The sequence below is a fragment of the Hemicordylus capensis genome, chromosome 1 (assembly GCF_027244095.1).
Source record: "Hemicordylus capensis ecotype Gifberg chromosome 1, rHemCap1.1.pri, whole genome shotgun sequence".
In the NCBI taxonomy this organism is placed as follows: domain Eukaryota; kingdom Metazoa; phylum Chordata; class Lepidosauria; order Squamata; family Cordylidae; genus Hemicordylus; species Hemicordylus capensis.
Genome location: NC_069657.1, coordinates 458,268,575 through 458,296,262, shown reverse-complemented (window position 1 = coordinate 458,296,262; position 27,688 = coordinate 458,268,575). Strand labels below are relative to the sequence as shown.

Here is a 27,688-nt window from a genome sequence, read left to right as displayed (position 1 = left end):
TGGCGCTTCTCCTCCAGTTCAGCCAGGGCGGGGTTCGGATCCCCCCCCCTCCTCCTCCTCCTCCTCCTCCTCCTCCTCCTCCAGAAGCCTGCCTTTTTTCGACTGCCTCCCTCCCTCCCTCCCACCCTCTCCATGGTGGCGCTTCTCCTCCAGTTCAGCCAGGGCGGGTTCGGATCCCCCCTCCTCCTCCTCCTCCTCCTCTTTTTCCTCCTCCTCCTCCTCCTCCTCCTCCTCCAGAAGCCTGCCTTTTTTCAACTGCCTCCCTCCCTCCCTCCCACCCTCTCCATGGTGGCCCTTCTCCTCCAGTTCAGCCAGGGCGGGTTCGGATCCCCCCTCCTCCTCCTCCTCCTCCTCTTTTTCCTCCTCCTCCTTCTCCAGAAGCCTGCCTTTTTTCGACTGCCTCCCTCCCTCCCTCCCTCTCCATGGTGGCCCTTCTCCTCCAGTTCAGCCAGGGCGGGTTCGGATCCCTCCTCCTCTTCCTCCTTCGGAACTCCTGCCTCCCTTCAGCCCTGGAGCTGCTCTGCCTCCTTCTCCCTCCAGGCCTGAGGCAGCTGCCCGGAGAAAGAGAGAGGAGAGGAGTGGAGGGAAAGAAGCCGAGGAGGCACAAGGGCGGGGGAGCCTCTTCCCTGCTTGGCCCAGGCCAGGCGGGGGCTGCCCCACAAGGGGAGAGTGCGCTGCTGCTCCTCCTGCTCTGGACCAGCGGAAGCAGGCAGGGGAGGAGCAGCAGGGCTCAGCCATGGCCGGGGGGGGGGAAGCTGACCCCTCCACCCCCCGCTGGCCAGGACTGCCCCTCTTTCCCTTTGCTGTGTAACCGTCAACCAGCCCCCCATTCGGATCCTCTGCCCCCCTCCACCCGCTTCCTTTGCTGCCCCCTTTGGCTGTGGAATCCCTTCCTCTGTGCTTGGATCTGCCCAACCGCTGGGAAGCCTCCCTTCCGCTTTCCTTGAGTTCTCTTCTGGGTCCTCTTTGGATGCGTGTGTGGTGGGTGTGCACGCAGCTTCCTTGTCTGGCCCAATAGTCGGCAATATTTTCCAGTCTTCTTCCCTCGTTTGCTGGTGCGGTAACTGGGGCCAAAAGCCTTTTGGTTGATTTTTAAAATGTGGAATTAATAGGGTAACAATTTTCAAAGCAACCTTTATCTTTTAATGCAAGGTTTGTACAAAAACGGCAGGTGGTACACACACACACGGCACACGGCACACTCCCTTCTCTGCTGCGCTGGGGCCCAGATGGGTTATCTTCACCCGCATGACTCCAAGGCAGGACTATGCAAATCAGTTAGAGTTTAAGTTGTGGGGGGGAGGAAGCCCCTCCCCAGTTCTCTGGGTCCTGCGAGGCTCCAAGCAGGCCGCTCCTCAGAGATGCAGCTGGGCTGCTTTTCCTTTCGTTTTCCGTTCAGCTCCTCGGTGTTGTTTTCCTGCCTTTGCCCTCCACCTAGCTGGGCTGCAGCACTGGATGGCAAGACCCCCCCCCCCGAGTACACTGAGGGGGTCTTTTTCCGGCCGGCCCTCGCGCTCCGCTGCTGCCCGCGACCCCCCTGAAGAAGAGCCTGCAGTCGCGGAACTCCCGGAGCAGCGGAAGCCCACCTCTCAGCTGTGTGGCGGCCTCCCAGCACAGGCCGGGCCTCAGCCTCCAAGCGGGGAAGCGGGCCGGGCAGAGCTCCCGCCTCCGCGGTGGTCCCCAGCGCTCCCCTCCCACCGCCCTCGGACGCACCAGAAAGGCCTGCGCCCCCAGGGCCCCCCCTAGGCCAGAACAACCTGGGTCTGCCGGCACTGGCATCCGTGCACCCCAAAACCTCCCAGAAGGCCTCAGCGGAAGCGGCAGGAGCAGCGGAGGGCAGGCGTTGGACCCCGCACCCACTAGGGCACAGCCAGGCCAACGCGTGGTCACCAGGAGCACACCCTCGACCCAGCAGGAGGTGGTGAGCGGGGCCCAGGCAGGGCCCTGTATGTCTTCTGAGCCGGGGGCCCCTTGGGCAAGGACTCCCAATTATCTTGGGCAAGGACTCCCCAGAGTCCTACACGTGCGGATGGAGTCTGAACCGCGCTGGCCTGCCTGCCCCTCCTCTGCCGCCAGCGACTGCGCCCTGAGCTGTCTGGCCGGTGAGCTTTGACTCCAGCCGGAGGCCCCTGGGGCACATGGACGCCGCTGTTCAGCCGTGTGGCGCCATCCCGCAGCAGCCGGGAGCGCAGCCGATGGGCAGGGAGCGGTCCGAGCAGCAGCGCCTCCAAGACCTCTGACTCCCCTTGTTGGCCAGAGCTTGATTTTGAGTGCCCGCGACCCCCGCTCGCCCGGGCGGGCATGCGGGGTGTGCGGAGGGCCGAGCAGGCTCCTCCCCTGCCGGCAATGGCGGCCTCGGGCTCTACGGCCCCTAAGAAGGCACCCAGAACTGCATCTGGGGCGACGGCTGAGAATGTGCAGGACCCGCAATTCCCGCTCGCCTGGGCGACCACACCGGGTGTGCTGCTCCCCTGCAGGCACTGGCGGCCTCGGGTTCGAAGGCCCAAAGGAGGCGCCAGCAGCCAGATCACGGGCAGCTATGGAGGGCGTGTGACCAGGAGTCCAGCCTCAACGGCACCGGAGGAAGTGGTGAGCTCGGCCCATGCTGGGTCTTTTTTTCCAGTAGTCTGACCTCCCTACTGTGGGCTCCACAGGGTCATCTAGTCTGACCCCAAATACCCCTGTAGCCCAGGCCTTATTTGATCTTCCTGGGGAATATGCCACCTACTTAGGGTGCGTGAATTGAGGATTATTGGCAAAATCTTGAGAGATATGATGCCTTAACAGTGTGTGTGTGTGTGTGTGTGTGTATAGATAGATAGATAGATAGATAGATATAAAATGAAAAATAAAAATAAATAAATAAATGAATTAAAGGGAAATGCGGACCAGGCGGGCCTCTTCCTTCTCTCACAATGTGGCTTCCAGATTTAGTCAGAGGGAGCTCAGTGTTCACTCCTCTGTGATTTATTTTATTAGTTATGTTCAACACTCATGTTCTACTCTTCTCCGAGGAGCTCAGAGTAGATGGTCGTTGTCCTCACAACATCCCTGTGAGGTAGGGTGGTTATGTCTGGTCGTGGGTCCCCAAGAACCCCAGGGTTACCCCTCATAGTGGTATGGGGAACTTGGCCCTTCCCTTCCAACGGCCTTCTAGCTCCATTGGGGACCCCCACTCACCAACTGAACCAATAGGCCAGGAGGACCTAGACCACCTAGGTCTGAGGGCTAATGGCCTGATGCCCAAGCGCCGGTCTCACTTTAGCTCCCCAGAGACTTCCGGGCGGTGGATCTGGCCCCACTTACAGCCCAAACCATACATGCCTTGAGCCCAGCCCAGCAACCTCTCAGGAGGCCCTGCCAGTGGGTAAACAAGTGCACAAGTCTTCCCAGGTTCTAAGCAGTCTAGCATAACCCTTCCACCCCTCAACAGTTTGTGGAAGTGGCCAAACTCTGCCCAGCACGCCAGATCCTCCACCTAGGAGTGCTGATAGACACCCAGCTGGACAAACTCTTCCTGCTCCGGGACCGAAGACATGCCCTGGAGTCAGGGGTACAAATGGTGCTGAAATCCAACTTAGCACCTCTCATGGACCTGTCCAGATTTCTGGGTCTGATGGTGGCAACCCTGGGGGCGTTTCCGTCTGAGGCCTCTGCAGTGGTTCCTCCTTCCCTTTCAGACGGGCATAGCAATTAAGTCCAACCGACGGGTTGCTATGCCACAAGGAGTTTGATGCTCTCTAAGGGAGTGGCTCACCCCCTCGCATCTTTCGGGGGGAAGGAGTTCCCCGATCTCCCCAGGATCATCGTGACCATGGATGCCAGCAAGAGGGGATGGGGAGCACGCTGTCAGCACCGGTCAGTCCAGGGCAGGTGGTCGGCGGAGGAATGCCAACACAGCATGAACTGGCTAGAACTCAGGGCTATCCGCCTAGCCCTATGGGAATTTGTCACCTCTCTTATACATTGCCACACACTTATCCACATGGACAACACCACAGTGAAGGCTCATGTAAATTGTCAAGGGGGTACCAGGTCCGGGCCCCTCCAGGCGGAGACAACACTACTGTTCCTCTGGGCAGAATGCCATGTGGAACCCTTGAGGGCTCACCACGTCCAGGGCGACCTGAATACAATAGCGGACTGGTTGAGCCGCTTGGACTTCCTACCAGGGGAATGGTGCCTGAACCCGAAAACCTTCTCCTCATTGTGAAGCGCATCGGCCTGCCAGTGGTGGACCTGTTTGCGGCCCCAGCGAACACGCAGCTGCCACGCTTCTTCACGAGATTTCCCTGCCGACAGGCGGGAGCAGTGGACGCCCTCTCGGCGCCATGGCCCCTGGGTCGCCTCTACGCATTTCCTCCCACCCCCTCCTGGCAAGGGTCCTGCGCAGAGCTCCTTCAATCCCGGCTCATCCTGGTGGCCCCGTACTGGCCACGGAGGCCATGGTTCGCAGAGATCGACAACCTCACCTCCCACTTGCTGCCCCCTGTCACGCCAGATCTCCTGCAACAAGGCCCAGACTCTCATCCCGATCCAGGCTGGTTAAAACTAGCCGCCTGGAAACTGAGCAGCGCCTCCTGAAGCACCATGGACACTCAACACCATCCTGAACACCATGCTGGCCTCCAGACGTCCTTCCGCTAACCAAATATATCAGTCTGTGTGGAGGGCCTTCCTCTGCCGGTTGGACCACCACGGGGTGCCAAGAGGGTCCGCCTCCATGTCTCACTTGCTACAGTTCCTACAAGACGGTTTGGAGAAGGGTCTCTCGGCGATCCCTCTGAAACGCCAAGCCTTCTCCCTCGTGGGTCTCATTGCAGGTACCTCTAAGAGAGCTGGCCGTAGTTGCCACCCACACCTCAGACGTTTCCTGCAGGGTGCTACTCTCCTGTCCCCACCGGTGGTCCACCGTTTCCCCACCTGGAAGCTGCATACCGTTCTCCAGGCCCTTCAGGGGCCCCGCGCTTCGAGCCATTGTCTTCTCTTCCCCTGCGGATACTATCACTCAAACTTGCATTCCTAGTGGCCATCACCTCTGCATGCAGGGTGTCTGAGCTCAGGGCTCTGTCCGTACTCAAAAACCTTGGTATCTTCTCGGAAGACTCGGTTAAGCTAATCCAGAAAAGGTAGCATTCCCCTTTTCACATGTCCCAGGACGTCGTGCTACCTTCCTTTTGCCTGCACCCGGTTCCCCCGGCGGAAGAGGCGTGGCATGAGCTCGAGGTCCGCAGATGTCTCAAAATCTACATCAGGTGGACCAAGCACATTAGAACCTCTGAGTTCCCCTTTGTTTCCTTTCTCCCTGGGTCGGCCAGTGACACCCGCCACCATAGCTAGGTGGCTTAAGGCTTGTAGATCTCTGGCACATGAATCACAAGGCCTTAGGGCTCCGACTATGGTTCTCGCCCATTCCACTAGGTCAGCGGCTTTTCCCACTACTGCTCCCGTCCAGGACATCTGCCGAGTGGCGACCTGGTGGGCTCCCTCTCCCGTTGCCAGACACAGTAAACGCGATATGTTTGCATCTGCACAGGCGGCGCCCGGGAGGAGAGTCCTCCAGCAGGTGCTCCCTGCACAGTAGTAGCTGGTACCCTCCCTCTTGGGACCCAGAGCTTTGGTATGTCCCCTCTGTGAGACGCCCTTGGACCCAGAGCAGCAGCGAACGGAGCATTGGTGACTCACCGTGAAGGCTCCTTCTGGCTGCGGGGTCCAAGGGCGTCTCGACCCACCCTTCGTGCCGGCTCCTACCGTCCAGAAATCCGTTAGTGTAAATTTTCTGCCAAGTGATTACTGTAACGTCGGCCTAGTTAGTTCTTGGCCGTGTTTGACTTGTTTTTTACACATAGTTTACCAGGGGCTAGCTGCGCATCGTTGTGCCTGTCGCTTCTGGTACTAAAGAACTGGGGAGGGGCTTCCTCCCCCCGAACTTAAACTCTAACTAATTTGCACAGTCCTGCCTTGGAGTCATGTGGGTGAAGATAACCCATCTGTGAGACGCCCTTGGACCCCGCAGCAAGAAGGAGCCTTCACGGTGAGTCACCAATGCCCCGTTCTCAGGGTTGAAGGGTGTGTGGATGCCCCTTCTCTTGATTTGTGTAAAACATGTTTCTGCTGCCCACCCTCCGGTTTTACACAACTCCCCACACGGCTTACAACAACCTCAAAGACAAGAGAAGGGAGGGAAGCTGGCAGGACCCGTAGAAGAGCCCAATTAGGGATGCAGGAAGCTGCCGTCTCCCGTTGAGTCAGACCGTGCTCTGGATTGTCCCTGCGGACCAGCAGCAGCTGCTCTGCAGGGTTTCGGGCGGGGTGGGAAAGAGAGACGGAGAGGGACAGAGTTGCAGGGGAGCCATAGCAGGAGAGGGGGCATTTCCCTCAGCTCTTGCCTGTGGGCTTCCAGTGGCATCTGGTGGGCCACTGTGTGAAACAGGATGCTGGACTAGATGGGCCTCCTTGGGGGGCCTGATCCAGCAGGGCTGTTCTTACGTTCTTATGTAGGGAGGGGCGCAGGCTTATGTATTTATTTATTAAAAATATTAATACCCTGCCCCTCCAGTGCACTACTCTCGGGGCGGCTCACAACAATAAGATAGACATGAGATACAATAAAAGTAATAACATTAACTAAATTAAACAAAAATTTGTCAGATTAAAAACCACAATCATTATTAGGTTCAAAATAAGGTTATTTTAAAAGCTAAAAACTGAAAATTATAAAAAGCTAAAGAACCTATCAGATATAACAAAAAGCCTCCTTAAAAAGGTGTGTTTTAAGATGTTTTTTTAAAACACTAGTGGGGAAGCATGGTGAAGTTCTTCAGGGAGGGTGTTCCAAAGCTGAGGGGCCACAACCGAAAAGGCCCTGTCTCTAGTCCCCGCCAACCAGATCTCTGATAGTGGCGGGGCCATGAGCAGGGCCTGAGATGATGAGCAGAGGGCCCTGGCAGATTCATATGGGCAAATGTGGTCCGACAGATACGCCGGCCCCAAGCCATGTAGGGCTTTAAAGTCCTTTTGAAGGTCCTCTAAACAGGGATCCTCAACGTTGGGCCCCCAGATGTTAGTGGGCTTCAACTCCCATAATCCCAAGCCCCAGTGGCCTTTGGTTGGGGATTATGGGAGTTGAAGTCCAAGAACATCTGGGGGCATCTGGGGGCCCAACGCTGAGGATTCCTGCAAAGCATTGTCTTGCTTTTCATCCCTCTTTAACAACATTCACAGATGTTCTTGTGAGTAGCGTGGAAGAGGCTTATAGGGTGCTTTAAGTATTTTGGGTTGGTGCTTTTTTCTCTCTGTGCATATGTAGGTGAGACCCATTGTTGACTGGACAGTCAGTGTGTGTGTGTGTGTGTGTGTGTGCGCGTGCGTGCGTGCGTGCGCGCAATCCACACATGTACTTGTCCCCTTATCCCATGACCGCTAAGTTTCCTCAAGAAGCTTTGATGAGGAATTTTGTCAAAAGCTTTTTGGAAGTCCAGGTAGACTATGTCAACTGGATCACCTTGATCCACACACTTGTTTGCACTCTCAAAGAACTCAAAGAAATTGGTGAAGCAAGATTTCCCTTTGCAGAAGCCATGCTGGCTCACTCCCAGCAGGGCCTGTTCTTCTAGCTGCTTTACAATTTATCCTTAAGGATGCTTTCCATCAATTTGCCTGGAACGGACATTAGGCTAACCGGCCTGTAATTTCCCGGATCGCCCCTGGATCCCTTTTTGAAAATCGGTGTTATATTTGCTACTCTCCAGTCCTGGTACAGAGCCTGATTGCAGGGATAAGTTATATATTTTAGCAAGGAGGTTGGCAATTTCACATTTGAGTTCTTTGAGAACTCTTGGATGGATGCCATCCGGCCCCGGTGATTTGTTAGTTTTCAGTTTTTCCAGGCAGTTCAGAACATCATCTCTTGTCACTTCTATCTGACTCAGTTCTGTAGCCTCCATTCCTAAAAAGCCTGGTTCAGGAACAGGTATATGCTCAGTATCCTCTGCCATGAAGACGGATGCAAAGAACTCATTTAGCTTCTCTGCAACCTCCATATCCTCTTTAATAATCCCTTTCACTCCCTCATTAGCCAAAGGTCCAACTGCCTCCCTGGTAGGTTTCCTGCTTCTGGTGTACTTAAAGAAGTTTTTGTTATTCCCCTTGATACTTTTGGCTGAATGTTCCTCAAACTCTCTTTTTGCCTCCCTTATTGTTACCTTGCATTTCTTTTGCCAGAGTTTGTGTTCCTTTCTGTTCTCTTCATTTGGACAGGCCTTCCAATTTCGGAAGGAAGTCTTCTTCCCTTTTATGGCTTCCTTGACGGTACCCGTTAGCCATGCTGGCATCCTCCTGGACTTAGTGGTACCTTTCCTCCTTTTGGGTATAAAATCTAACTGGGCTTCTAGTATTTTGGTTTTGAGTAAACTCCATGCACTCTGGAGCGAAGTGACTCTCCTGATTTTCCCTTTCAGCTTTCTTTTCACCATACTCCTCATTTTGGAGGAGTTTCCTCTTCTGAAATTCAAAATGTCTGTGTTAAACTTCCTTGGTGATTCTCTCCCCACATGTATGCTGAATTTGATGGCACTGTGGCCACTGTTCCCTAAAGGGTCGATGACACTGACATCCCGCACCAGATCCTGGGTGCCACTCAGAATTAAGTCCAAGGTCGCCTTCTCTCTGGTTGGATCCAAGACCAACTGTTCTAGGGCACAGTCATTCAGCGTATCTAGAAATTTGACCTCTTTGTCATGATCTGACTGTGAATCTACCCAGTCTATGTGTGGGTAATTGAAGTCACCCATGATTATAGCCCTGCCTCTCCTTGACGCCTCCCGATTTCCTGCTGCAACTCCCAGTCACTGTCGGCGTTTTGATCCGGAGGGCGATAGCACGTCCCCAGTAGCACGTTCCCTTTCAGGCCTTGTACTGTCACCCACAGGGTTTCTGTGGAGGACTCCAGTCCACCCAGGTTTTCTAGCTTGTTAGATTCTATCCCTTCTCTAACATACAGCGCTACTCCACCTTCAAGGCGCCCCTCCCTGTCCTTTCTGTAGTGTTTATACCCAGGGATAACAGTGTCCCACTGGTTCTCACTGTTCCACCAGGTTTCTGTTATGCCCACTATGTCTATTTCTGCGTTAGCAACCAAGCACTCCAGCTCACCCACCTTGGCTTGGAGGCTTCTGGCACTGGCATATAAGCACCTATACAGTGGTCCCTCGACTTACAAACTACTCGACATAAGTATTTTTCGAGTTACAAACGGCAGTTTTAGATCCGGTTTTAGATGCGGTTTTTTCGACTTACAAATTTTTAGATGGGGTTTCCTCGACTTACAAATTTTTAGATGGGGTTTCCTCGACTTACAAATTTTACATGCGGTTTCCTTGACTTGCCTGCCTGTTTACTGCCTGTTTATTCTTGAAAAGAAATGTTCCTGTGCAGTTTGCAAGCCTTACTGGGGGTCTGGGTCTTTTTTCTAGGCTCCGGAACGCATTAATCCGTTCCCAATGCATTCCTATGGGAAACCGCTTTTCGACTTACGAATTTTTCGACTTACAAATGTGCATTCGGAACGGATTAATTTCGTAAGTAGAGGGACCACTGTACGCTGAATCTCTCCCCTGGTGTCTGCTATTCTTTTGACTGTTTGACCAACTGGCACAGGCTCCTGTCTGCTCTTATGTGGTTCTGCTCTGACCCCTTCTGTTTCATCTGAATCCTTTGCACCCTCACACTTTAAAGGATGGCTTCTGCTGAATGGGATACTCCCCAGCTCCCATTGGCTGTTCCCCAGGTATCATTTTAAAAGCTGTTCTGCAACCTTTTTGATTTTAAGCGCCAGCAGTCTGGTTCCATCTTGGTTCAAGTGCAGCCCGTCCCTTTTGTACAGGCCTTGCTTGCCCCAAAATGTGTCCCATTTCCTAACAAATCTAAACCTCTCCTCCCGGCACCAATGTCTCATCCACGCATTGAAGCCCCTCAGCTCTGCCTATCTCACTGTACTTGCGCGTGGAACAGGTAGCATTTCTGAGAATGCTACCTTGGGGGTCTTGGACTTCAATACACTGCCTATCAGCCTAAATTTGGCTTCCAGGACCTCCCGACTACATTTCCCCACATCATTGGTGCCGACATGCACCATGACAGCTGTCTCCTCCCCAGCACTGCCTAAGAGCCTATCTAGATGCTGCGTGATGTCCGCAACCTTCGCACCAGGCAGGCAAGTCACCGTGCGGTCAACATGCGGGTCACAAACCCATCTCTCTATACCTCTAATGATCAAATTACCCACTACAAGGAGGCCCCCACCCCCCAGAGGAATATCCCCTGTGCGAGAGGATATGGGCTCGTCATCCATGGAAGGGGTCCCTTCTAAAGGAGCATTTCCTTCTTCCTCAGACCAATGTCCTCCTTGCCTGAGACCTTCATTCTCCCTGACAGCAGAGGAGCTATCAGCCCTGGAGTGGGATGCCTCTATCACATCCCTGAAGGTCTCGTCCACATGCCTCTCCGAGCTTCTCCAGATCCGCCACCTTGGTCTCAAGGGAACGGATTTGTTCCCTGAGAGCCAGGAGCTGCTTGCAGCGAGCACACACCCATGACTTCTGCCCATGGGGCAAATAGTCATACATGTGGCACTCTGTGCAATACACTGGGAAGTGCCCCTTCCCCTGCTGGCCTTCTATCTTCATACTGGTTTTGTTGGCTGTTTACAGTATTTAGAGAGAGTTTATTAGAAGTAGTTTGTTATCTGTTTATTATTATCTGTTTATTAGATAGTTTATTACACAGATAGGTCTCAGCTGTAATGCTCAGCTATTTAATTGTCCAAACAGCCTTTCCCAAGAATATGAGGGAGGGATTTGTACTTACCTTCTCTTCTCCGCCAGGCTCCTTGTGATCACAGGGGCTTGTTCCAGGCTCCCCCCCACATTTCCCGCTAAACTCCTGCAAAACTCCCACGTCCTGTTTGCTATCCCTGTCCGCTATGCTCTGTCCGCTATGCTCTGTCCGCAATGCTCTCGGGCCTTCACCTCTTATGTAGAGAGTAGTCTTCCAACTGAGACACAGGATGTGAGTCAAAGGAATGTCAAAGCAATGTGGGGCCTCCCCCAGCCCTAGCCGACTCCATCCCCTCCAGGCATGGACAAAGTAAAACTCTGGAGTTTGCTAGCCCTGGCAACATCCTCCCTCTCTCTCTCTCACACACACACACACACTGAGACGAAGACCTACCCCTTAAAGAGAAACTAGCCCCTGGAAATCTTCCCTCCGCCTGTTAGTTAGTTTGAAGGGGAAAAGGCTAGATGTTTAGAAAGGCCTGCTCACCTTCTCAGCTGTGTCTGCTCTTCACAGGGTGGTCTTCCAACTGACCTCATAGTAGGTAATTGGGAAGAATGACTTTATTTGGTAGAAACAAACCCACAAACAAACTCTTCGAAATATATAATAGATACCATTTTAATATGTAAGAATTTTTTTTATTAATGTGCTTGCAAAAGGGATATGACACTCTGTATATATGTATTTTATTTATTTATTTATTTATTTTACTGTTAGATTTATATACCGCCTTTCATTAAAAACAACCCCAAGGCGGTAATGCATTTATGCATTGTATTTCTGGTATTCCACTGCCATCTTTTATGTATTATAGTTTTATCTTGATTTCTATTCTATGGACCACAATGAATTGACTGACTACTACGTGTGTGTGGAGATTATGTATATTGGTCCCTGATTTCCGAGAGGTTCAGGGCGCTAGGACCCGTAAAAGGGCCTTTTCGGTTGCTGGCCCACTTCTCTGGAACTCCCTTCCCCTTCAGATTCGTCTAGCTCCTTCCTTATTGATTTTAAAATCTCTGTTGAAGACCTTTCTTTTTTGCCAGGCTTTTACTCTGTCGTTTACCTATTTGGTTTTTTCCTTTTTGTTAGTTCCTTGAGTTTTTAATTTAGGATGTTCCCCCAGACTCAGGCCTCCTCTGCCTCTCCCCTTAGGCGGCCATCAGCATCTTTGGCATGGTGGGGGGCCCGCTGCTGGGACTCTTCTGCCTGGGCATGTTCTTCCCCTGGGCCAACTCAGTGGTGAGTCTTGCTCCCCGGGGGCCGGCCGTGCCCCCCATCCTGCCCAGGGCTTGGGGCAGGGGCAGGCTTCACCTCCCGCTGCCAGGAAGGGGGTGGGCAGCTGGGGCGTGGAGCTGGAGGCCTGGGGCAGACCCCTCGCCTTCCCTCTCCCCTCGCTGCCAGGTGGGGGCTCAGAGGGGCAGAGCCCGCCCCTGCCGGGGGTGGGGTGGGGGTCTGCCCTGAGCTTCAGCGCAGCTGGCTGGTCCTGACGCTCTGCTTCTGCTCTTCCTCCTCCTCCTCAGGGTGCTGTGGCCGGGCTGGTGGCTGGGCTGGCCATGGCATTTTGGGTGGGCATCGGGAGCATGGTGACCAACTTGCAGGCCCTGCCCCCCGGGAACAGCACCCCGCCGCCTCTCGTTGGAAACCTGACCACGACGGCAGTCATGACGACGCTGCTGACCACTCCACAGAGGTAAAGGCGAGGCGGGGGAGATCGCGTCCCCCGAGGGAGCCTGGCGGCGGGGAGGGGAGGGGAGGGGCACTGGAAACTGTGCAACCTGCCCCCCCTCCCGCCCCCCGGTCTGCATTCAAGGTTCCAGGCAGGCCCCCTTGCAGAGGCAACGCTGCAGGACTCGGCTGGGCTTCTCTTGTCCAGCCCGTGGGAGCATCCTGACTCTGGGTGCCCCTTCCAGAGGATGGCTCTTCTTCTTCTTCTTCTTCTTCCCTGAAGGAGGAAGACGAAACCCCGGAAGAAGCCCCTCTGCTCTGGGATGGGCAGCGGGGGAGCCATGGGGCCCAAGATGAAGAGGGGGGAGCTCTGCAGGGACCCAGCCTGAGCTTCAGGCCCTGCCTGGCTGGACAGGCTCGGCACTGGCTAAGATGCCCCCAGGAGGCCCACAGGCAGTTGGGGGGGGCACTTGCCCTCCTAGCAACTGCTAATCAGAGATACAGTGCCTCTGCACCTGGAGGATCTGTTGAGCCATGAGCGGTCTCCATGAACCTAATTCCTCCCTTTAAAGTGCCTAAACCCGCCCCACAGCTTGTGGCAGTGAATTCCACAGGCGAATGTTGTCTTGTTCCATGACTGTTTGCACAGAGGGAGCAGCCCGTGACTCCCTCTCCCCTCCTCTCTCCCCTCCCCTCCAGGCGCACGGGGCTGCAGAAGTTCTATAACCTCTCCTACATGTGGTACAGTGCGCACAACTCCACCACGGTCATCGTGGTGGGCCTGCTGGTCAGCCTGCTCACTGGTACGTGGCCGGTTTGAAGTGGGGGGACCGAGATGGGAGGTGGGCCTTGGGCCTTGATCCTGGGCAGGTGAGGCTGTCCTGCTCTTGCCCTGAATCGTGGCCTTGGTGCTTCGATCATGCCGGGGGGTGGGGGCGCTCCCGGCTGACCTTGCCCCCACCCCTTTAGCTAAACCACGTCCCACCTCCTGGAGCCTGCTGAGAACTGTATCTGAGGGGGCTGCCACAAAAACTGGGGCGGGGGGGGGCTCCATTCCGGCTGGTCCCCGTCGGCGCAGGCCTGTTTCTCCTCCCGCTTGGATTCTGGGGCCTGGCAGTGGAGGAAGTGTCCTTGCAAGCCCCCCCCCACCCAGGAATGGCTGCCTTCTCTCCCCCGCAGGTCCCACACGTGGGGAGGATGTGAACCCCCGGACCATCTTCCCGGTGCTGCCGTGGCTGCTCTGCTGCCTGCCTGCCAGGTACCAGGAGAAGCTGCGTTGCGGAGTCCGCAGCCCTGAAGAGGTGAGGTCTGTGGTGCAGGGGAGCCGGGCTGCAGGGCAGGCGGAGAGAGGGCCCTCCACCATCTCCCGAGTCAGCCCCAGCCCCAGGGGCTTCATCCTGTCCGGCTCGGTTCGGAAAGGCTGCTGGGGCCAGAGGAGGACCGGGCTCCGTCCCCCAGCCCGGCCTCTCAAAGGGGGGCGGGGCACTGGCCTTCCAGAGGTGACCCCCCGCCCGCCCACCCCCCAGGCCTCTGCTGTGCTGCATCTGCGCAGGTTTCTAGCCCCTGCTGTCAGCGGGGCCCCAGAGGCGCCTCTGCTTGGGCTCCCACGAGCCGGGTCCCTCCTGCCCCCTCAGCTGCTCATGGCGGCTGGAGGTCCTCCAGGCCCTCTCTGTGCTCCTCGGAGGCTGAAGGCGCCCGAGGGAGCTGGGAGCGGGGCCCTGGCTCACTCCAGCGGTGTGGTCTGCTCCCCCTGGGCCAGGCGACGCGGCTCTCTCCCTTGCCTCCTGCCCCCGACTGCGGGGGTGGATATTTCTATGCCGCTTTTCAACAAAAGCTCACATAAGGGCAGCCCTGCTGGGTCAGGCCCAAGGAGGCCCATCGGGACCAGCCTCCGGTTTCATGTAGTGGCTCACCTCATGCCTCTGGGGAGCCCACAGCAAGAGGGATGTGCCTGCCCTCTCTCCTGCTGTGGCTCCCCTGCCACTAGTACTCAGAGGCATCCTGCCTTGGAGGCTGGAGGTGGCCTGTAGCCCTCCAACTAGTAGCCATTGATAGACCTCTCCTCCATGAAGTCATCCAAACTCCTCTTAAAGCCATCCAGGTTGTTGGCCGTCTCCTCCACATCACGTGGCAGAGAATTCCATAGGTTAATTATGCCTTGTGTGAAAAAGTACTTCCTTTTGTCGATTCTAAAATTTTTGGCAATCAGTTTCATGGAATGATCCCTTGTTCTGGTGTTGTGCAAAATATTTTTCACTCTCCACACCATGCTCCTCAGTCGTCTTTTTTTTCTAAACTTAAAAGCCCCAGGTGTTGTAGCCTTGCCTCATAAGGAAGGTGCTCCAGGCCCCTGGTCATCTTGGTTGCCTTCTCCTCACCTTTTCCAGTTCTGTAATGTCCCTTTTTTGAGATACGGTGACCAGATCTGTACAAAGTACTCCAGGTATGGCCGCACCCTAGTTTTGTATAAGGGCATTATAATATTAGCCGTTTTATTTTCAATCCTCTTGCTAATGATCCCCAGCATGGAATTGGCCTCTTTCACAGCTGCCGCACTTTGAGTCGACGCTTTCAATGACCTGTCCACCATGACCCCAAGCTCCCTCTCCTGGTCAGTCACCCACAGCTCAGATCCCATCAGCGTATGTGTGAAGTTGGGGGGGGGGGTTTGCTGCAATATGCATCCCTTTACACTTGCTCAAAGAGGTTTACATGGAAAAATAAAATAAGGTTCCTTGTCCCCAAAGGCTCACAATCTAAAAAGAAACATAAGGTACACACCAGCAGTATGTTGAGGGGTGTGAGGAGAAACACTGGTTGTTCCTCACACATCAGAGTATGCTCTGGTGGTAAAGGAGTTCAGCCCAAGAGATTATCTGGAGACATTAGACTGAGTTAAAAAACCAAAGATGTATTAGGCAACGAAACCTCACATGAGCCACCGAATGGCTCTCCGGGAAAATGGCATCGTCACTTCCCCTAGCGTGGGAATGGCATCATCTTATACTGCGTGGGAGGAGGCAATGATAAACTCCTCCTGTATTCTACCAAAGACAACCATGGGGCTCTGTGGGCGCCAGGAGTCGAAACTGACTCCACGGCACACTGTAACTTTAAACCTCACATACTGAGAACAACATGCCCAAATAGGCACTAACCTTTAGCAACTGACTCTAACTGACCAAGAGAGACCCAAGCATCTCTTCATGCCCCTAATGGCCAGAAGAGGTTACTGTGGTGCTAAGAGCAATGCTTTAGAATTCACACTTCTAACAATAACAGAGGAAGCTGCCATATACTGAGTCAGACCCTTAGTCCATCTAGTTCAGGATTGTCTTCACAGACTGGCAGCGGCTTCTCCAAGGATGTTGGCAGGAATCTCTCTCAGCCCTATCTTGGAGATGCTGCCAGGCAGGGAACTTGGAACTTAGATGCTCTTCCCAGAGTGGCTCCATCCAGGGGCGTAACTACTATTAGGCAAGGGGAGGCGGCTGCCTGGGGGCCCCCACGCCTCGAGGGGCCCCCCAGAGGCAAGTCACATGACTAAATATTGTGAAGTATGTGTGTGTGTATCAGCGAGGGGCCTATTTTAAAATTGTGTCTCTGGGCCCACTCCAGCCTTGTTACGCCCCTGGCTCCATCCCCTGAGGGGAATCTCTTCCAGTGCTCACATGTGGTCTCCCATTCAAATGCAAGCAGGGCGCCCCAGGAGGGATGCTGTGTTGGGCTTGGAGAGGGCCAGCTGCTCTCCCCTGCTCAATATAAGGGAGTCCCCACATTGAAAGCTCCCTCTCTGCTCAGTCAGCAGGGGCACTTTACAAGGGGTAGTGCTTGGCCCCCCCACCTCCTGCTCTTCCAGGCCAGGGCTCCCAACACGCCTCTCTGGCCCCTCACTGTTGCTCAGCCCCAGAACTACCTTGCTGGCTTCTCCTGTCCACCATGCACAGGTTCTACATGCAGCAAACCCTCCAGGCGGACAGGAGCCGAGCTTCCCATCTTGGCCAAAGCAGAAAGCAGTCAGAACCGACACATCCGTTCAGCCGCCTGAGGCTTTTGATTGATTGATCGGTTTTACTTTATGGTTAGATGTTTTTACTGCCCTTCTTTAAAACAATGTCAAGGCAGTTTACAAAACATTTAAAACATTATAAAACTACTAAACAGTTAATAAAAATGTAAAATTGGAATATAAAAACACAAACATTAAAAGTTTTTAAAAGCATAACACAATGAGACTATAAAATACAGAGCAGCAGCAACTAAAACACTCATATAAAGCCTGGGTAAGAAGTCAAGATTTCACTTGCTTTCTAAAAATTGTGATGGAGACTGAGGAACGGATGCCCCCCAGGAGAGCATTCCAAAGTCGGGTGGCAATGACTGAGAAGGCCCTGGCCTGCACGCCCCAAAACCGAGCCTCTCTCACTGTTGGCACATGGAGTGGAGCCCTCTTCAATGGCCTTGTCAAGCGGGCAGAAAACTTTGGGAGCAGGCGGTCCTTCAGATACCCAGGGCTCAAACCGTTAAGGGCAGGCCTGCTCAACGTAAGCCCCCAGCTGTTTTTTGAACTAAAGTAAAAGTTGTGCTGTTGAGTCGGTGTTGACTCCTGGCACCCACAGAGCCCTGTGGTTTTCTTTGGTAGAATACAGGAGAGATTTACCATTGCCTCCTCCCGCACAGTATGAGATGATGCCTTCCAGCATCTTCCTATATCGCTGCTGCCTGATAGAGGGGTCTCTCAGTGGTGCCTTCATTGCTGTTGTCATTGAGTCCATCCACCTTGCTGCTGGCCGTCCTCTTCTTCTCTTTCCTTCAACTTTCCCCAGCATTATGGACTTCTCAAGGGAGCTGGAACTTCGCATAATGTGTCCCAAATATGATAGTTTGAGCCTGGTCATTTGTGCCTCAAGTGAAAATTCTGGATTGATTTTGTTCTGTGATCCATTTGTTTGTTTTCCTGGCTCTCCATGGTATCCTCAAAAGTCTTCTCCAGCACCAAAGCTCAAAAGCGTCAACATTTTTTTCTATCTTGCTTCTTCAAAGTCCAGCTTTCACATCCATAGTGTGTCATGGGGAAAAGCATTGTCTGGACAGTTCTAATCTTTGTAGGTGTAGACATGTCACGGCCTCTAAATATCCCTTTCCAAGGCCCTCATTGCTACCCTACCAAGTGCTAGTCTGCGGCGTATTTCTTGACTGCTGGATCCTTTACTGTTGATGGTCGATCCTAAAAGGCAGAAACTATCCACCACTTCAGTGTCTTTATGATCAATTCTGAGGCTGGTTGCTGTACCCGTTGTCATTAGTGTAGTCTTCTTGACATTTAGTTGTAGTCCCATTTTTTCACTGTGCTCCTGGACATATCATTTTACGCGAGGGGCCCTATTTATACCTGCATCAACTAGGCTTTTTGTTGCCCTTACTTTTATATGGAGCCCCATTAGGACCTATTAATAACTTTGCTCCATTAGAAGCTATACAGTCTAAATTTATCAAAAGTATATTGCAAGTCATGTGCTGTGTGCCCAGCGCTTTAATTAGGGTTAGGGTTTAATTAGATGGGAGGTTGGGCTTATTAGGCTAGAGATGTGCTACTGGTGCTGCATTCTTATGTTTTGGCTAAAATTTGGTCTTTGCATAAGTGGGGTTTAGCCTCTTTAATTACGACGGATAGTTTTAGATTTAAATGGAAGTCTTGGGTGTCTAATAAATTATCCCATTATGGGCTTTCTCCAGAGGGACTTTTCAGTTTAGGAATGGATCAGGCCAAGAAGGTGGTAAAGTAACATATCCTGGATATGGAACTTCAAGAGGAAGAGGTGGGCATTGGAAGTGGTATCTCTATAGGGAATCAATTTATCAACTGCAGACCAGCAAATTACCTCGGCGAGGTTCTTGCCCCTAAATTTAGACGTGCTCTTACACTAGCGCGGGTTAATGTACTCCCCACGGCAGTAGATTCAAAGGCATACCGCTTCCCTTGAGGTTTTGTCCGTGTGGCTCATGTTATATTGTGATTTTTATAGAGATATATGCCAAAGATTAATTTGTCCTTGGTTGGAAAATTTCCCTGGTCATACTGATGATTATCTTAACTTTCTTTTAACTAACGCCAGTGTTGAGATCACCTTTGGAATGGCAAAGTTTTGTTATATTATTTGTAAAATGCGTGCAGATGTGCTGTAATCATATAAACTTCTCTCTCTCCGCATTCTCAGCTATCAGAGTTGTGTCATCAGTGTAGCACAGGTTATTGATGTTTCTTATTCCAACTTTAAAACCATGCTCATCTTCTTCCAATCCAGTTTCTCTCAGTATATGTTCAGAATATAAGTTGAATAAATAAGGAGAAGGTAGACAGCCTTGGCTTACTCCTTTGCCAATCTGGAACCAGTCTGTTTCACCATGTTCTATCTGGACTGTGGCTTCCGGTGCTGTGTATAGGTTTCTCATGAGAATAATGAGATGTTCTGGGATTCCCATTTTCCTAAGGATATTCCACAACTTGACATGGTTGCCATAATTGAAGGCCTTTTCTGTAGTCAATAAAGCACATATTGATTTTTTTCTGGTATTTTTTGGTTTTCTCAATTATCCAGCGGGCATCAGCAATGATGTCTCCTGTTCCCTGGCCTTTTCTGAAACCAGCTTGAACATCCGGCATTTCCCTTTCCACGTAGGACTAATCTGCGTTGGATGATCCTGAGCATTATTTTGCTAGCATGTGAAATTAAGGATATTGTGCGATGCTTTGCGCAATCTGTTAAGTCTCCTTCCTTTGGTATGGGTATGTAAACTGACCTCTCCCAATCTGTTGGCCACTGTGGTATTCTCCAGATTTTCTGGCATAGTTTGGTTAGAGCCTTGACTGATTCTTCTTCTGTTGCCTGCCATATTTCTGTAGCTATTCCTTCAGTTCCTATAGTCTTCTGACTTGGTAATGACTGGAGTGCTGATCTAACTTCATCTTCCTGTACTAGAGGTTCTTGCAAGTAGGGAATATCTTCCAGAGTATCTTGGATGTTGACGTTCCTGCTGTACAGATTTTCAGTATACTCCTGTTTGATCTCTGTTTGATCTTCTATGAATCAGTTACTATCTGTCTTTTGGCATCCCTTAACATATCAATTTGAGATTGAAACCTCCCTCTGAGTTCGTTTGGAGAACTTTCCTTGTTTTTCCATGTCTGTTTTCATCCTCAGAGTCTTTGCAGATGTCATTGTAGTGCTACTCCTTGTCTCTTCTAACAGCTTTCTGAAATGCCCTATTAAGTTCCTTCCTGAGGCCTTTATCTTTCTTGACTTTGGCTTCTCTCCTCTTCTTGGCAATTTCCACCGTCTGTTCTGACATCCATTTTGCTTTCTTCTTTCTTGGTTTTTGGCAGCCTCTTTTCACATTCATCCTTAACAACTTCTTTGATTTCATTCCACAGTTCCTCTAGTTCCCTATCAATGAGGTTCAGAACTTCAAAGCGGTTCCTGATGTTCTCCTTGACAATGGTGGGTACATTATCAAGATCATATCGTGGAAACTGCTGGATAGCTTTGTTTTTCTGCTTTAGCTTGACTTGGAACTTGCACATTTGCAGTCATGGTCTGTTCCACAATCGGCCCCCGGCCATGTCTTTGCTGTTATAACTGAGCTCTTCCACCTCCTTGCACCAATAATGTATTCAATGTGATTTCTATGTACTCCATCTGGTGATGTCCATGTGTAAAGGTGCCGCTTTGGTTGTATGAAGAATGGATTAGTGATGAAGAGATCATTGGCTTGGCAGAAACTAATAAGTCGTTCTCCTGCTTCGTTTCTGTTTTCTAGGCCATACAGTCCAACTGTGTTTTCCTCCTTCCCTTTTCCAACTTTGCCATTCCAGTCTCCAACCACCAGCATCTCATCTTGCTTGCATGTTCTGTCAATTTCAGACTGGACTTGAGCATAAAATTCATCAATGTCTACATCAGTCGTTGGGGCATAGACTTGAAGAACTGCCATGTTAAAGGGTTGTCCATGAAATCTAATTGATACAGGTGAAACTCGGAAAATTAGAATATCGTGCAAAAGTCCATTAATTTCAGTAATGCAAATTAAAAGGTGAAACTGATATATGAGACAGACGCATTACATGCAAAGCGAGATAAGTCAAGCCTTAATTTGTTATAATTGTGATGATCATGGCGTACAGCTCATGAAAACCCCAAATCCACAATCCCAGAAAATTAGATTATTACATGGAACCAAGAAGACCAGGATTGTAGAATAGAACAATATCGGACCTCTGAAAAGTATAAGCATGCATATGTATTCAGTACTTGGTTTGGGCCCCTTTTGCAGCAATTACTGCCTCAATGCGGCGTGGCATGGATGCTATCAGCCTGTGGCACTGATGAGGTGTTATGGAAGACCAGGATGCTTCATTAGCGGCCTTCAGCTGTTCTGCATTGTTTGGTCTCATGTCTCTCATCCTTCTCTTGGCAATGCCCCATAGATTCTCTATGGGGTTCAGGTCAGGCGAGTTTGCTGGCCAATCAAGCACAGTAATCCCATGGTCATTGAACCAGGTTTTGGTACTTTTGGCAGTGTGGGCAGGTGCCAAGTCCTGCTGGAAAATGAAGTCAGCATCCCCATACAGCTCGTCTGTGGAAGGAAGCATGAAGTGCTCCAAAATCTCCTGATAGACGCTGCGTTGACCCTGGACTTAATGAAGCACAGTGGACCAACACCAGCAGATGACATGGCTCCCCAAATCAACACAGACTGTGGAAACTTCACACTGGACTTCAAGGATCTTGCATTGTGTGCCTCTCCATTCTTCCTCCAGACTCTGGATCCTTGGTTTCCAAATGAGATGCAAAAGTTGCTCTCATCAGAAAAGAGGACTTTGGACCACTGAGCAACAGACCAGTTCTTTTTTTCTTGAGCCCAGGTAAGACGCTTCTGACGTTGTTTGTTGTTCAGGAGCGGCTTGACAAGAGGAATACGACATTTGAAGCCCATGTCCAGGATCCGTCTGTGTGTGGTGGCTCCTGATGCACTAACTCCAGCCTTAGTCCACTCCTTGTGAAAGTCCCCAACACTTTGGAATGGCCTTTTCCTGACAATCCTCTCCAGGCTGCGGTCATCCCTGCTGCTTGTGCACCTTTTTCTTCCACACTTTCCCCTTCCACATAACTTTCTATTAATGTGCTTTGATACAGCACTTTGGGAACATCAACTTCTTTTGCAATTACCTTTTGAGCTTTCCCTCCTTATGGAGGGTGTCAGTGATGGTTTTCTGCACAACTGTCAAGTCAGCAGTCTTTCCCATGATTGTGATTCCTAATGAACCAGACTGAGAGACCATTGAAAGGCTCAGGAACCCTTTGCAGGTGTTATGGATTGATTAGCTGATTGGAGTGGGACACCTGGAGCCTAGACTGTTGAACCTTTTCTCAATATTCTAATTTTCTGGGATTGTGGATTTGGGGTTCTCATGAGATGTACGCCGTGATCATCACAATTATAACAAATTAAGGCTTGACTTATCTCGCTTTGCATGTAATGCGTGTATCTCGTATATCAGTTTCACCTTTTAATTTGCATTACTGAAATTAATGAACTTTTGCACGATATTCTAATTTTTCGAGTTTCACCTGTATTAGTCGGTCACTGACCGCATTGTACCCAAGTACTGTCATTGCTATATCCTTCCTGACTCTGAAAACAACACCGTTCCTCCTTTGTTTCTTGTGTCCTGAGTAGTAAACGGTATGATTTTCTGACTGAAAGTGTCCCATTCTGGTCCATTTTAATTCACTGATGCCCAAGATGCCAATCTGTAGTCGATTCATTTCATCTTTCACTGTGTTGAGCTTTCCCATATTCATGCTTCTTACGTTCCACATTCCCATTGTAATTCTGTCTTAGCAGCTTCGGATTTTCTTTTCCTGCATGGCAACATCAGCCGCCAGACATCCAAAAGGCTTTAATCTAACCGCGTCATAAACACCATTGGTACTCTGAGAGATTTTCAGCTCTTCCTCAGTAGCCTGTTGAGTACCATTAGGTGCTACAACTCCCATAATCCCCAGCCACAATGGCCAGTAAATAGGGATTATGGGAACTGTAGGCCAATGTCTACAGGAGGGCCGAAGTTGAACAGCCCTGGTTAAGGGCTTTACAACTCAAAACCAGCACCTTGAGTTGGACCTGGAAACAAATTGGTAGCCAGTGCAGTTCTTTCAGCATGGATGTGATGTGATCCCAGCAGGCAGCTCTGGATAAAATCCTAGCTGCTGCATTTTGCACTAGCTGCAGTTTCTGAATATCCTTCAAGGGCAGCCCCACGTAGAGCATGCTACAGTAATCCAGCCATGACATGACTACAGTATGGGTAACTAGCCAGATCTGCCTTCTCAAGAAAGGAACACAGCGAAGCTGTGCAAAGGCACCCCTGGCCACCGCCTCCATCTGAGCTTCCAAATGCAGAGCTGGGTCCAGCCAGGTCCTTAAGCTGCACACTTGCTCTTTCAAGAGGAGTGCCGTCTCATCCAGAATCGGTCTAATCCCCTCATCCTGATTGGCTCTCCTACTGACCAACATTACTTCTGTCTTGTCTGGATTCAATCTCAGTTTATTAGCCCACATCTAGCCCATCATGGCCTCCAGCCCTGGATTCAGGTCATGCACTGCCTCCCTAATAATATATGATATGATATAATTATAATACTTTGTTAGCTGCCCCATATCAAATTGGTCTCTGGGAGGCTGACAACACAACATTAAAGCATGAGAGAAAAACATAGGTTAAATCATAACAGACCAAAAGGGGGGGGGGCAGAGAAAATACAAAATATGATACAAAAACATTTTTAAAAATATTTTAAAACCATTTACAATCAGATAATTATTATTTTTTTTTTTAAAAAAAGACATGAGTTAACAAAAAGGTCTTTACCTGGGGTCTAGAAGAACAAAGTGACGAAGCCAGGTGAACCTCACTGGGGAGCCTGTTCCATAAATGAGGTGCAGCCACCAAAAAGACCCTCTCCCTGGTAGCCACCCACCTCACCTCATTTGGCAGGGGGACCCAGAGGAGGGCCTTCAAAGGAAACTGCCATATACTGAGTCAGACCCTTGGTCTATCTCGCTCAGCATTGTCTACACAGACTGGCAGCGGCTTCTCCAAGAGGTTGCAGGCAGGAATCTCTCTCAGCCCTGTCTCGTTGGAGATGCTGCCAGGGAGGGGACTTGGAACCTTCTTCTGCTCTTCCCAGAGCGGCCCCATCATCCCCTGCTGAGGGGAATCTCTTCCAGTGCTGCTCACACTTCTAGTCTCCCATTCAGATGCCACCAGGGCAGACCCTGCTTAGCTATGGGGACAAGTCATGCTTGCTGCCACCAGACCAGCTCTCCTCTCCCTGGTTCTTAAGGGCTCTCTCAGCTAACCCGGTTGCAAGCCACTTAGGGCTTTAAAGGTTAAAACAGCACCTTGAATTGGGCCCAGAAACGGTCTGGGAGCCGGTGCAGCTGATGAAGCCCTGGCTTAATAGGCTCCAGATGTCCAGTCCCAGTTAATAATCTTGCTGCCCTATTTTGTACCAGCTTCAGTTCCCGGACCTTTTTCAAAGGCAGCCCCAAGTACAACACATTGCCATAATCTAAGCGAGGGGTTAGTAATCTAACTGAGTTATCTAAGCGAGAGCGTGAGTCACTGTGGCCGAGGTGCCCAGGGAAGGTCGCCGTTGGCCTATCGGCCGAAGCTGATGCCAGGCGCTCTAGCGACCGTGCTGGATCAAGGAGCACCCCCAAGCTGCAAAACTAGTCCTTCAGGGGGAGATGCGCAACCCCACCAGATCCCTAGGATCACGTGATAAGGAGAGACAGAGCTGAGTGTCATCTTCCGTGGCTGGGCAAGGTAACTGAGAGGGTGGTGGCCTCCCAACTCCCAGCAGTCTTGATCCCCAATTGGCAACTGACAGAGGAAGTGTGAGTCTGTTGGTCCTTCTGGACCTCTCGGCGGCTTTCGATACTATCGACCACAGTGTCCTTCTGGAGCGTCTGAGGGGGTTGCGGGGTGGGAGGCACTGCTTTGCAGTAGTTCAGCTTCTGCCTCTTGGGCAGATTCCAAATACTGTCCCTTGGAGACTGTTGTTCTTCAAAATCTGAACTTTCGTATGCTGTCCCTCAGGGCTCCATATTGTCTCTGAGGTTGTTTAACATCTACTGTACATGAAACCGCTGGGAGAGATCATCAGGAGGTTTGGTGCAGGGTGTTGTCTGTATGCTGATGACACCCAAATCTATTTCTCCATGTCAGCATCATCAAGAGAAGGCATAACCTCCCTAAATAGGACCTGCCTGGAGGTGGTGATGGGCTGGATGAGGGATAACAAATTGAGACTGAATCCAGATAAGATGGGAGGTACTTATTGTGTGGGATCGGAACTCAGGAGATGGGTCTGATCTGCCTGTTCTGGATGGGGTCACGCTTCCCCAGAAGGAAGAAGTTCACAGTCTGAGGATGCTTCTGGATACAAACCTCTTCCTGGTTTCCCAGGTTGAAGCAGTGGCCAGAAGTGCTTTCTATCAGCTTTGATTGATGTGCCAGCTGTGTCCGTTTCTTGAGATAAATGATTTGATCTGTTGGTAGCCTCCAGACTTAACTACTGCAATGTGCTCTATGTGGAGCTGCCTTTTGCACATAGACCAGAGTGCCGCAGCCAGATTGGTCTCTGGGTCATCCCAGAGAGACCACATCACTCCTGTCTTGAAAGAGCTGCATGGGCTGCCAATAGGTTTCTGGGCAAAATACAAGGTGCTGGTTATAACCTATAAAGTCCTAAACAGCTTGGGCCCTGGATAGTTAAGAGAACGTCTTCTTTGCCATGACCCCCATCGCCCATTGAGATCAGCAGGAGAGGTTCTTCTGCTGTTGCCACCGGCTCAGCTGGAGGCTACTCGGAGACGGGCCTTCTCCGTGGCTGCCCCAAGGCTTTGGAACACACTTCCTGCTGAAAGAAGAGCCTCCCCATCTCTGACAACTTTCAAAAAGGCTTTCAAGACGCATTTGGTTCATACGTTAGAGACTAGCTGGGCCAGGTGCAGAGCATCTGTGCCTCTAGGTCCCCTCCCAGCCCCCCGCTGTTTTCTCCCCCCACCCCGGCCACCATTTTGTTTCCTTCCTCGCCCGCAAGCCTGTCTGTTGGTGCCGCTGCTTTCCTCTGTAAACCACCCAGAGACTTAAGTTTTGGGAGGTATACAAACCTGTTAAAATGAAATAAAATTTAAACATCTGCATATCCCTGGCCGGTGGCCAAGGAGCCGAGCAGTAGCCCCTGCCCCCACCCTCTGGCCCCTCTGCCCGAGAGAGGACCGGAGCCACTGCAGAGCGGCGCCTCCAGCCCCCACACGCGAGAGGGGTCCAGAAGTCGGTGGCATCGAATGCCGCTGAGCGCTCCAGCAGAGCCAACAGCAGGGATGCGCTCCCCCTGTCAAGCTCCCGGCATAGACCCTCCACTGGGGCGACCAAGGCAGTCTTCATCCCATATCCAGAGCAGAAGCCATCTCGAGAGAGTCCTGGTCCTCCCCTGAAGGGGAGATGATGGGCCAATAAGCTGCCCAGGTTGGAGGGCTTCACAAATAATCACATCTTGCCATGGCCACCCCTTCCAGATCTGTGGCTTCTTGCGCACAGGGGCTGGGAGGGGGGGCTAGCCAGAGAGGAGGGGGCTCTGAAGGGGTGGGGCAGGGGGTCCCAGGGGAGGGGGGGGATCTGCGCTGCGGATAAGAGCAGCCCAGCTGGATCAGGCCCAAGGAGGCCCATCTAGTCCAGCATCCTGTTTCGCACAGTGGCCCACCAGATGCCGCTGGAAGGGGAGTTTGGGGAGGGGGCTGCTGACGTGTCTCGTCTTCCTGTCTCGGCAGGCTGGAAGCTGCGCAGAGCCAGCATCTCTGGCCCCAGAGAAGACCAGCAACGGGCAGCTGAATGGCCTCCCCGAGGGCCTGCCCCCAGGCGGGGACCACCCTGAGGGAGAAGACACAGGCGAGGGGGTGGTCCGGGCAGATGCAACCCACACCTACGTCCTGCGTGAGACGGCCCTCTGAGCGGGATGGAGCAACGAGGCTGGCCGGGGGGCGGTGTGTCTGCTGAGATCTGTGGGGCTCCCCATGCCAGGAACATTCCCGCCCTCTTCTCCATGCAGTCTCAGCTCACCAGGTGCTGTGGGGCAGACCCTAACCCCTTGCACCGCACCCTGACTGCAGCTGTGGAGCAACAACCCCACCCCACCCCGGGCTCAGTGCGGTTCCTCTTGCCAGTGTGAATGTGCTAATGCCTACGGGAGGCCACGGCTGGGTGCTGCCCCCCCCCCACGAAAACACACACCAAGCACAACTGGCCACGGCATGGATTCCTGTGGCCACTGTCGTGCCCCCCATGCCTGGAAGGCTCCAGACTGCCCCCCTCAGGTACAGGCAGGGCTTGCCAAAGAAGCCCCTTGCTCTTGCAGTGGGGCCGCCCTGCTGTGGGGCCAGATGGGGTCTGCACTGTGATCCCCCCCCCCGCCCCTTGCAGCTGCTGCTGGGTCCACCTGCAGCCCCCTTTTCTCGCTCTCTCTCTCTCTTCCTCCAGCGGGAGGTGCTGGCCTGCACTGGGCGTTCCTGGGGTGGGGCACAAACATTCCTACATCCTAGACAGCCCTTTGCCCAGATGCAGTCCCCCCCACCCCAGGCTGCCGCCCTCCAAGGCCTTGGCTGGAAAGAGCCAGGCAAAATGAGGTGTCCTGTCCCCCCCCCCTTTCTGTCGGTGTACTCTGCATCTTGTGTCTGTGAGACGCTGTCTATTTGCCTGGTCTTTGTGATGCTCAGCAACAACTTTTTGCTGCTGTTAGTAAACATGGTCCTGTTGCTGCTTGCGTGTTGCTTGCGTGTTGCGTGGCTGCAGTCGGGGGCAGAGTTCCACTCCTGGCTGTTCCCCTGCAGCTAGTAGCCTCTCCCTGAAGGCAGCTGGGGCCGGGCTGGCGGAGAGCCCCCCCCCCGGGGCTCAGGGCTGTTTCAGGCCCCCAGGGTCCCCTCCCTTCCCTGCTCCATGAAATCCTCCAGCTGCCTGTGAAGGGAACCAAGGGCTGCTGCCGCTCGGGCCCAGCAAACACACAGCAGCAGGGCTGGCATTGGAGTGGCTGCCCTCTGCCTGCCCCAGACAAGCCTC

At 52.2% G+C, this 27,688-nt stretch overlaps 1 protein-coding gene across 2 annotated transcripts in view; it reads left to right on the top strand.

The window, feature by feature from the left end:
- Positions 1-27,391, top strand: part of SLC5A6 (solute carrier family 5 member 6) — a 45,472-nt gene extending 18,081 nt beyond the window's left edge. For both annotated transcript variants that reach the window (XM_053250993.1, XM_053251000.1), the window contains 5 exons: positions 11,992-12,078; positions 12,360-12,529; positions 13,204-13,307; positions 13,684-13,805; positions 26,407-27,391. In XM_053250993.1, coding sequence (XP_053106968.1) covers positions 11,992-12,078; positions 12,360-12,529; positions 13,204-13,307; positions 13,684-13,805; positions 26,407-26,586 — 663 coding nt within the window. In that variant the 3' untranslated portion in view covers positions 26,587-27,391. The remainder of the gene's footprint in view (positions 1-11,991; positions 12,079-12,359; positions 12,530-13,203; positions 13,308-13,683; positions 13,806-26,406) is intronic.
- The last annotated feature ends 297 nt before the right edge of the window (positions 27,392-27,688 follow it).